General features: G+C 43.7%; 1 protein-coding gene across 3 annotated transcripts; it reads left to right on the top strand.

Annotated features, from left to right (window-relative positions):
• Window positions 1–2206: 2206 nt before the first annotated feature.
• mlx (MLX, MAX dimerization protein) lies at window positions 2207–11110 on the top strand. Of its 3 annotated transcripts, none has more exons than XM_004918728.3 (8): window positions 2207–2482; window positions 2805–2837; window positions 4712–4795; window positions 6379–6524; window positions 7444–7543; window positions 8756–8855; window positions 10059–10260; window positions 10614–11110. In XM_004918728.3, exons 3-8 carry the CDS (start codon window positions 4720–4722, stop codon window positions 10668–10670), a joined length of 681 nt encoding a protein of 226 aa, XP_004918785.1. In that variant the 5' UTR covers window positions 2207–2482; window positions 2805–2837; window positions 4712–4719; the 3' UTR covers window positions 10671–11110. The 3 variants fall into 3 exon arrangements, with proteins under 3 accessions (XP_004918785.1, XP_004918784.1, XP_004918786.1); XM_004918727.4 differs by having other exon boundaries at window positions 2208–2520; XM_004918729.4 differs by having other exon boundaries at window positions 2212–2520; window positions 6418–6524.
• Window positions 11111–11395: the final 285 nt, after the last annotated feature.

The following is an 11395-nucleotide window of genomic DNA, read 5'->3' as shown; positions in this document are numbered from 1 at the left end:
AATGTCCCACCCCTGACACCATCTTGCCTTGCTATACACACAATGTCCCACCCCTGACCCCATCTTGCCTTGCTATACACACAGTCCCACCCCTGACACCATCTTGCCTTGCTATACACACAATGTCCCACCCCTGACCCCATCTTGCCTTGCTATACACACAATGTCCCACCCCTGACCCCATCTTGCCTTGCTATACACACAATGTCCCACCCCTGACCCCATCTTGCCTTGCTATACACACAATGTCCCACCCCTGACACCATCTTGCCTTGCTATACACAGTCCCACCCCTGACACCATCTTGCCTTGCTATACACACAATGTCCCACCCCTGACACCATCTTGCCTTGCTATACACACAATGTCCCACCCCTGACCCCATCTTGCCTTGCTATACACACAATGTCCCACCCCTGACACCATCTTGCCTTGCTATACACACAATGTCCCACCCCTGACACCATCTTGCCTTGCTATACACACAATGTCCCACCCCTGACCCCATCTTGCCTTGCTATACACACAATGTCCCACCCCTGACACCATCTTGCCTTGCTATACACACAATGTCCCACCCTGACACCATCTTGCCTTGCTATACACACAATGTCCCACCCCTGACCCCATCTTGCCTTGCTATACACACAATGTCCCACCCCTGACACCATCTTGCCTTGCTATACACAGTCCCACCCCTGACACCATCTTGCCTTGCTATACACAATGTCCCACCCCTGACACCATCTTGCCTTGCTATACACACAATGTCCCACCCCTGACACCATCTTGCCTTGCTATACACACAATGTCCCACCCCTGACCCCATCTTGCCTTGCTATACACAATGTCCCACCCCTGACACCATCTTGCCTTGCTATACACACAATGTCCCACCCCTGACCCCATCTTGCCTTGCTATACACACAGTCCCACCCCTGACACCATCTTGCCTTGCTATACACACAATGTCCCACCCCTGACCCCCATCTTGCCTTGCTATAACACACAATGTCCCACCCCTGACCCCATCTTGCCTTGCTATACACACAATGTCCCACCCCTGACACCATCTTGCCTTGCTATACACAGTCCCACCCCTGACACCATCTTGCCTTGCTATACACACAATGTCCCACCCCTGACACCATCTTGCCTTGCTATACACACAATGTCCCACCCCTGACACCATCTTGCCTTGCTATACACACAGTCCCACCCCTGACCCCATCTTGCCTTGCTATACACACAATGTTCCACCCCTGACCCCATCTTGCCTTGCTATACACACAGTCCCACCCCTGACCCCATCTTGCCTTGCTATACACACAATGTTCCACCCCTGACCCCATCTTGCCTTGCTATACACACAGTCCCACCCCTGACACCATCTTGCCTTGCTATACACAATGTCCCACCCCTGACCCCATCTTGCCTTGCTATACACACAGTCCCACCCCTGACCCCATCTTGCCTTGCTATACACACAATTATAGTGCACTCCCTGTAAATAAGTATAGGAGGACCCAATGTTGTGCCCTGACTATTGCTCTGCGGGGCCCCCGGGGCCTGTAAAGGGTCCCCCCTTTCTAGCCATCTCATTCTACCAACAGGGTAACAAACTGCCTATCAGCTCAAAGCTTCTGGGGGTGCCGGGAGTTGTAATTCAATGAGCAAAGAGACGTAGGTAAAACATCCCTGAATGTAATGAAGTTCAATGCCAGAGGTGCAACCTACTCCCCTCCATTTATGGGATTCTGGAAGTTATAGTTCAGGCAGCCCCCCACACACAGGCAGGATTTTAGGTATTTAAAGGGTAAGTTAACCCCTCCTCAGCCAACCAAACTGCATCAGCCAGGCAGGGAGCTGGGATATGACAACCTCCCACCAAATCTCCTCTATATACAGGGATACCTGCCTCCCATGGCCCATCTACCTCCCTCTACACTCAGCACCTTAGAGCCCCCCAAACAACTCAGTAGCATCCTAAAGAGGAGATAGAGCTCAGTCTGAGGGGCTGCTCATTGACTCCCGAACCACCCTATTCCATTGCATGCTGGGTAATGTAGTTTATTCAAAGCGTAGTATCAGGCGACAGCTAAAACAAGAACTACATTACCCAGTATGCACTGGGGTTATTTACCAGGAAAAGGGAAGAGGCGGGGCAGGTAGGGCTGAGAAAGTTTTGCTGTGCGTGTAGTTTCAGGATATTATTAGTATTTTATTCGTTGGACTTTAACAACCCACCTAGTATGAAAACGAACAATATATGACTGGAAATGTACTATTTTGGCAGCCCTGGGATCCTCGGTAGTCGCACGTCACACTCTCGCGAGATTTGGAGGAAATTCTGGGGGAGCTGTCGGGAAGCAGCTGAGGGGCTGAGGGGCTGCGCTATAGGAAGGGGTTGTGGGGCGTTTAATCAGCGCTCCGGGACGACGATATCAGCAGCTCCGGGCGGGACGGCTGTCGGTTCTGTTGTGTGAGTTACCGACTGGAAGCGGAGCTCAATGTAAATAGGTCCGTGTGCGGGAACCTTCCATTTGGGGAAGTGCTGCCAAACTGACAGGGGAAAGCAGCTTGTAATGTAATCCCATCAGCATTGTACGGATAGGAGAGGGTTAATACGTTAAAGGGGAACTCCCCCTCCCAAATATTACTTTATACCCCCTGGTCTAATATCCATAGAATTCAATTCCCAGGCATTTATAGTGTGATCCCTTAATGCTTACAGCAAACATGTCTTATGCTCTAATAGCCTGTTTGTAACCCTTTGTATTCATCCTTCTCACTCTTCCTTCTAGCCTGATGTTCCCTATGTGATAATGTGAGGCCGGGTAAGTCTTTCATATACTTAATAACTGTCTTTTATTGGTTTTTATTTTATAATAAATGCTTACAGTTGTATCAAGGCTTGGATCCATTATCTGGAAACCCGATATCCAGAACGCTCCAAATTATGGAAAGCCTGTCTCCCATAGACTCTAAGATATAACTTAGATATAACTAAGATATAATTACCCCTTATTGGGGGCAGAACAGCCCTATTGGGTTTATTTCATGGTTAAATGATTCCCTTTTCTCTGTAATAATAAAACAGTACCTGTACTTGATCCCAACTAAGATATAATTACCCCTTATTGGGGGCAGAACAGCCCTATTGGGTTTATTTCATGGTTAAATGATTCCCTTTTCTCTGTAATAATAAAACAGTACCTGTACTTGATCCCAACTAAGATATAATTACCCCTTATTGGGGCAGAACAGCCCTATTGGGTTTATTTCATGGTTAAATGATTCCCTTTTCTCTGTAATAATAAAACAGTACCTGTACTTGATCCCAACTAAGATATAATTACCCCTTATTGGGGCAGAACAGCCCTATTGGGTTTATTTCATGGTTAAATGATTCCCTTTTCTCTGTAATAATAAAACAGTACCTGTACTTGATCCCAACTAAGATATAATTACCCCTTATTGGGGCAGAACAGCCCTATTGGGTTTATTTAATGGTTAAATGATTCCCTTTTCTCTGTAATAATAAAACAGTACCTGTACTTGATCCCAACTAAGATATAATTACCCCTTATTGGGGCAGAACAGCCCTATTGGGTTTATTTCATGGTTAAATGATTCCCTTTTCTCTGTAATAATAAAACAGTACCTGTACTTGATCCCAACTAAAATATAATTACCCCTTATTGGTATGAAGATCCAAATTATGGAAAGACCTCTTATCTGGAATACCCTTGGTCTCAAGCATTCTGGATAACCTGTATACCTGTAACTGTAAATATCAGGGAGACATTGCTTTTACCTGATCTGCATCATTATATTTATAAAACTCAGGTAAATTATATTAACTGTGTATATTATCTCCAAAATCAAACTGTTTAAACCCCAGGAAAGCGTAATGTGGTGGCTTTGGACTATGGTTTTGAAATACGGCTTTAAAGGGGAAGTTCACCTTTATGTTCACTTTTAGTATGTTAAATAATATTCTAAGCAACTTTTCATTTGGTCTTCATTATTTATTTGTTATAGTTTTTACAGCTTTCAAATTGGGGGTCACTGACCCCGGCAGCCAGAAAACTATTGCTCTGTGAGGCTCCAGTTTTATTATTATTGTTACTTTCATGACTTATTTTTCTAGGCCCCTCTCCTATTCATATACCTGTCCATCTTTCAAACCACTCCCTAAGGTAATTTGGACCCGAGCAACCGGATAGCTGCTGCAACTCCAAACTGGAGAGCTGCTGAACCAAAAGTGAAATAAAATAAATAAATAAAAGAAACAGGGGGGCCCATTTATAAACACTGGGCAAATTTGCTCCTAGCAACTGGTTAGTTACCCACAAACACACCTTCCTGTCTTTAAATCAGTCATCCCAGTGCTTGGTATAGAGGGTTAGCGCCCTCCTCTGTCTGAAAGCAGTAAATCTATCGGCACAACAAGAGCAATTCCAAGAGAGGCAGACCTGTTTTAAAACAACATTATTGGTTACCATGGGTTACTGCCCCTGGGCAAAGTAAGTGCTTTTTAGTACACGCGGGTGGGGTAATGTTTAATTTGGAAGTAGAAAGCGGCCTAATAAATGCATGACGTTTGGGCAATAATCCAATCTGTTGATACTGTAAGAACTGGATCACAACAGACTTGGCATGGGTGCATTCATATTAATTTAGTATATATGATTTTATCTTTTTGCAGTTCCTGTCATGGAGCAGAAGGGAAGTTTAGTGTCCAGAGCAAACAGCATTGGATCCACAAGTGCATCTTCAGTGCCCAATACAGGTAAATCCTAAAACTGTTTGCACATGATTAACCTCACCTTCCACCCATTGAGGGTTGCTCTATTTTATGTTTTTATTCAAGTACATTTCAGGCTTTAAGATTAAATATAAATTCTAAACTGTGAAAAATATTTTCCAAAAGTAGTACAGGTATGGACCATGTTACCAACAATGCCCTGGACCTGGGGTTTTGCAGATAAGGGGTCTTCCCGTAATTTGGATCTCCATACCTTACGTGTACTAAGAAATCATTTAAACATGAAATAAACCCAATAGGGCTGTTCTGCCCCCAATAAGGGGAAATTATATCTTAGTTGGGATCAAGTACAGGTACTGTTTTATTATTACAGAGAAAAGGGAATCATTTAACCATGAAATAAACCCAATAGGGCTGTTCTGCCCCCAATAAGGGGTAATTATATCTTAGTTGGGATCAAGTACAGGTACTGTTTTATTATTACAGAGAAAAGGGAATCATTTAACCATGAAATAAACCCAATAGGGCTGTTCTGCCCCCAATAAGGGGTAATTATATCTTAGTTGGGATCAAGTACAGGTACTGTTTTATTATTACAGAGAAAAGGGAATCATTTAACCATTAAATAAACCCAATAGGGCTGTTCTGCCCCAATAAGGGGTAATTATATCTTAGTTGGGATCAAGTACAGGTACTGTTTTATTATTACAGAGAAAAGGGAATCATTTAAACATGAAATAAACCCAATAGGGCTGTTCTGCCCCCAATAAGGGGAAATTATATCTTAGTTGGGATCAAGTACAGGTACTGTTTTATTATTACAGAGAAAAGGGAATCATTTAACCATGAAATAAACCCAATAGGGCTGTTCTGCCCCAATAAGGGGTAATTATATCTTAGTCGGGATCAAGTACAGGTACTGTTTTATTATTACAGAGAAAAGGGAATCATTTAACCATGAAATAAACCCAATAGGGCTGTTCTGCCCCCAATAAGGGGTAATTATATCTTAGTCGGGATCAAGTACAGGTACTGTTTTATTATTACAGAGAAAAGGGAATCATTTAACCATGAAATAAACCCAATAGGGCTGTTCTGCCCCAATAAGGGGTAATTATATCTTAGTTGGGATCAAGTACAGGTACTGTTTTATTATTACAGAGAAAAGGGAATCATTTAACCATGAAATAAACCCAATAGGGCTGTTCTGCCCCCAATAAGGGGTAATTATATCTTAATTGGGATCAAGTACAGGTACTGTTTTATTATTACAGAGAAAAGGGAATCATTTAACCATTAAATAAACCCAATAGGACTGTTCTACCCCCAATAAGGAGGAATTATATTTTAGGCTGGGGGTAAATTCCCTGTCAATCTGCTCTGCTCCAAATTTCGATACCACTCATGAGAAGGAAATTATGTTTGAACGCAAACTGTGAAATAGCAATTGCAGCAATTTCTGGGCAGAAATCAATAACTTCTTAGCTGATAACTATTAGTTTAATTTGGCACTGTGCAGCACTCTCTCTTTATATGGTAAAGGACAGATGGTTGGTTTGGCTTATCATGGTGTTAAATAGCATCTATGTGCCTCACCGTTTCTGTAGCCTGCAACATGATGGACAATGCTTGTTCCCTAACCTCAGATGACGAGGACAGTGATGACCGCCAAGAGACCATAAAAAATGACTACAAGGACCGACGCAGACGGGCACACACCCAGGCTGAGCAGAAGAGAAGAGATGCCATCAAAGTAAGAATTGAAGGCTACATATTGGGGAAATAATCTGAAGACTGAGGGCTGTCTGCAAAGAATTCACTGTAGATATAACATAATGGTGGCCGGGGGGGCAGCCCCCATATCTACAGTGACTATGGGGCTTGGTGTGACCCCTTGTATCTGCAATGTATTTGCTGTAAACAGCCCATAGTGTAGTGGGCTTGATTATTAGATACTGTATCTATAAGGGTAAGGTTATATTGCAACGGCATCATACATAGGGTCCTGCTTGACCAGGATGGGGTGGGGGTATCAGAGACCGTTAAGAATAAAAGCTTTAGGGGTCATCATAAATTATCAATCAGAAAATAAGGTTGGCCTGTCATATAAGCTGATGCTACAGGGCCAATTAATCTGCTGCTAATTGCACTGGTTTCAGAGCTGCCATATAGCAATGATCTGTATTAATTACTAGTCAGCCTTATATTGTGACATTTATATTGTATATATACTGTATATTGTGAGTGGGTCCCTAAACTCAGGTAAGTGACAGCAGCACATAGTATGTGCTGGGAATCAGCAGAAATGAAGATGGGGGGCTACTGGGGCATCTTGGGGGGCACAGATCTTCCCTGCTAAAGGGCTGTGGGTGCCTTGGGCTGGTACAGAAACCCAAAATATCATGTACATTTACATACACCTAGTATGAATAGGTCCTTTTTTTTTCCTATATGGATTTATAATAGAATAGCATAGAGAGGTGTCGGCACTCATAGGATTTCCACGATCATATTGAAGAGAATACTCATGGGTAAATGCAAACGGTGAGGTTTATTTAGTCCTACGTTTCGGTTCCCTACTGGAACCTTCGTCAGGGAAGATTTATAATAGAATGTAAAGGGCTCTTCCTGGGTTTCTCACCACAATAATGGCTTCTGCCTGTATCTTGCAGAAAGGCTACGACGACTTGCAGTGCATCGTGCCCACCTGTCAGCAGCAAGACATCGCTATAGGAACACAAAAACTCAGCAAGGCTGTTGTTCTGCAGAAGAGTAAGTATTCTGCCCCCACAGTACCCCCCCCACACACATCAATGACAATTGCAACTGCCTTGTATTGATAGCTGTATGGTTATGCGCCATGTAAGGGCCACTTCTGGGTATGGTGTGGGGAGCAGTTATCAGCTGAAATGCTGCTTCGTTGGGATATAGCTGCATTTAGGGTAAATGGATATTATGATTAGCCAAACTAGCAATCTGCAAGCATTTCCAGGGACAGTACCTTCCTGTTCAACATGAGTGTAACAAATAGGACATAAGCCAGATATACTCTCTGCCTGTTGTTTTTATCACAAAAAAATTTATTGTTTTTGTTTCTTGAACTAAACAGGACAAATAGATATGGTTCTTATGAAGTAGAAGGTTAGATTACCAGTGCATAGCCACAGCAGTCCAACAAAGAGTGAAGGGGGTGGGTTGTTTATACAGAGCTTATTATCTTTAAACAAAAGGTGGCTATACATGGTACTGGAACCTCGCTAAACAAGTGGTCTTTCCCCTGATATGCCGACCTTGGGTGGGGGATATCGTGCTAATGCGATTTATTTGGCATAACTGAGCCAACAAGGTCCTTGATCCGACAGAAAAATCAAACCTGCCTGAACTACATCTGACCAATTTTAGGCCAAATATCGGTTGGGGAGGCCTGTCGGAGGTCCCCATACACGGCAGATAAGCTAAAGAACCCAAAAGGTGTATGGCCACCTTTATTCAGCTAATTAATGGTAAAGTGGGAAAGTTTAAAAGCCGGATAAGGCTCTGTTATTGAGTGAAGGGGATGGGTTGTTTATACAGACCTCATCTCTGGTTACGCTAACTCTGCTAATTGATGGTTACATTTTAAAGTTTGAAAGCCAAATAAGGCTCCGTTATTTTCAGCATGCGTTTACTTTTTTTTCTTGCTCATTTATTATTTATTACAAAAAAACCCCACACCCTATGCCGTGTATAGACTAATAGAGAATCAAGCCTTGATTTTTATATGATTAGAGCTGCCCATAGGCCAATGGGGGCAGGTTAGCGGGAGCGGGAAACATTTTATTTCCAGACAGTTCAGTAACGGTGTGGGTGTGTTGTACTGCGGTAAACTAAGGGGGAAAGAGGTGCAATTCATAAATGGGCAAAATAAGGGCAATAAAGCATGAAAGAATAGTAATGTGTGTTTTTTACTCAAGGGCATAATCCATTTTCCTGTCTTTCCTACAGCCATAGATTATATCCAGTTTCTCAATAAGGAGAAGAAGAAGCAGGAGGATGACGTGTCCACATTACGGAAGGAGGTCATGGCTTTGCAGATTATGAAATCGTAAGCTATCCATTGCTATTTGAATGCTTACGAAGGGGGGTGAATAAAATCTGTTTGTGGTTGGCTCACATTGTGCCCCCCTGTGCAACATGCGTGCAATGGAAAGGGCTTGTGCCTATTGTTTTAATCACAAAACATCTGTGGTTTTTGTCTTGAGCTAAACACGGAAACTGAAGCTCTTCCATGTTTGGTCTTTGTGAGGCAGATAATTAGATTACAACTTTACAGAGAATCCCTCTGCTTAAACTGGAGTAGAATCTATTTATATGCAGTTTCTACATACAGGACAAGGAAAGGAATAATTGTTTATATATGTCAGTTCTCGCCAGGACATGGGTAGGGTAAGAGGCTCTAACAGAAACCTATAATAAATGCCATAACGTTGAAGAGAAAGTCCAGTATCATGCAACTTCTATAACGGGGGTCCCCAACCCTTTTTACCAGTGAGCTACATTCAAATGTAAAAAAAAAAGACACAAGCACCGAGGGGTGCCAAATAAGGGCTGTGATTGGTTATTTGGTAGTCCCTATGTGGCCTGGCAGCCTAAAGGAGATTTTCTTTTATTAGTACATCTGTTGTTTTATGCCTCCAAGCCAGGAATTCAAAAATAAGCACCTGCTTTGGGGGCCACTGGGAGCAACATCCAAGGGGTTGGTGAGTAACATGTTGACTCCAAATGGAAACACAAGAAATAAGAAAGTCTATCTTCTAGACCAGTGGTCCCCAACCAGTGACCTCAAAGAAGGTGTTTATTTTAGAATTTCTGACTTAGATGTAAGTTTTGGTTAGGTGTACTGCCAAACAGTAGTAGCCTCCTGTAGGCTGCCAGTCCCCATAGGGGCTACTAAATAACCGATCACAGCCCTTATTTGGCACCCCAGGCGTATTGTGCAGGATTGTGTTTCTCTCCAACTCTTCTGTCATCTAAATGTGGCTCCTGGGGCAAAAAAATCATTGGGGATCCTCGTTCTAGACACAGAGCAGAAGTACCTCGGGCTGCAGTATGAACCAAATAAACCGCTCAATTCAGCCTGTACCAATTTCATAACCTGACAAATCTATATTCCATAAGTGCTTACGTGGGTCAGGCTGAACAACAAGCAATGAATATTCAGACCTATCCATCTGTAGCAGCAGTAAATAAACTATTTTAATATTATTCTATCATTTAATCTATTGATGATATATATCCCATGTTACAGAAATTACGAGCAGATCGTAAAGGCTCATCAAAACAATCTCCATGAGGGCACGGATCAAGTCCCGGACGAGATGAAATTCAGGGTGTTCCAAGGCATCATGGATTCTCTGTTTCACACCTTTAACTCTTCTGTTTCCGTGAACAGCTTTCAAGAGCTGTCTGCATGCGTATTTGCCTGGATAGAGGAGCACTGCAAGCCCCAGGTACGGCAAAGAGGTCTCGCTTTGGGTCTCTGTGCACTTGGGGCCCAATTCTGTGTTATGAGAACAAAATATATTTGTTCTCTAGGCACAGGCCCTTAGGTGCCTATATATTAATATGGCCCTAAAGACTGTAGATGAGGGATAATCCAGGGGGTGGGACTCAAGCGAGGAGCATTGGACACTAGCTAGTGTTTATAGGGAGAATCAATTGCATGGTCCGTTTGGGGGGCTATAGGCACCATAGGGGAATTTTCTGGAAGATTTCCATGCCAGTATGAGCACGAGATGCATTGCGCCAGGCTAACCAGCGCTGTTATTCTCTATATAATAAGCGTTTCCCTTTCTCTCCTCAGACGCTGCAAGACATCGTAATCAGATTCCTGCACCAGCTGAAGAACCCACTGTACTAAGGGACATAACTCTTTCCGTCTCTCCTGAGATAAAAGCCAAAGGAGTTGGCAGCGGTGCAGACGGCCCAGAAGCGACGCGCGAATGTGTCCGATGGTTCTGCGTTGCTCACTACTGCCAATTCTTACCAATGCCTCTGCTACTGATTGCGCCGCTGCGTGTCCTTGTGTAAATCCAGAACTATGGTGCCTGAGTGAGGCCATATTCAGCACATGTTGTACCGGCGCCTTCCGGATCCATTCTTGATCAGTGACAAAAGGGCCGAAGAAAGACTTGTTTTTTGCTTGTGACTTTATTGCAGTTTCCTTGAGTGGGGGGGGGGCTTCATTTCTATTCTTTTTTTCAGGTTTCGTGCTATAAATCAGCTTATTGAGTCTTAAAATCATTGACATTTTCCTTTAGTTCAGCACCTTTCCATTAAAATCAGAATGTTTAACCCAAACGTTTTGTGTGACTGGATATGTCCGTGTGCGGTTCTGTCAGTCTTACACAGGGTCGGACTGGGCCGGTGGGACACCGGGGGAAAAAACCCAGTGGGCCCTGCCGCCTCCACTGACCCAGCCCTCTCCTTCTTCTGCCCCTGCCGGGAACTGGACTTGCCCCGTTCAGTGCGCCTGAGCTCCCACCCTGATCGCGGAGGGGGGTGCTGTACGTGGACCTTCCTGTCTGGGGTGGGGAGGCAGCCCCAGTGGGCCCTTGACACCCCAGACCGTTCACCTTTAAAATA

This window comes from Xenopus tropicalis, chromosome 10 (assembly GCF_000004195.4).
Source record: "Xenopus tropicalis strain Nigerian chromosome 10, UCB_Xtro_10.0, whole genome shotgun sequence".
NCBI lineage: Eukaryota > Metazoa > Chordata > Amphibia > Anura > Pipidae > Xenopus > Xenopus tropicalis.
This window is presented reverse-complemented; position numbering and strand designations above follow the sequence as displayed.

Bases quoted from the DNA above. Each gene is read 5' to 3' on its own strand.
- mlx (XM_004918728.3), top strand. From the start codon at position 4,720: ATGGAGCAGAAGGGAAGTTTAGTGTCCAGAGCAAACAGCATTGGATCC. The intron at 6,525-7,443 runs GTAAGAATTGAA...TGTATCTTGCAG, and splicing joins AGAGAAGAGATGCCATCAAA to AAAGGCTACGACGACTTGCA. The intron at 10,261-10,613 runs GTACGGCAAAGA...TTCTCTCCTCAG, and splicing joins AGGAGCACTGCAAGCCCCAG to ACGCTGCAAGACATCGTAAT.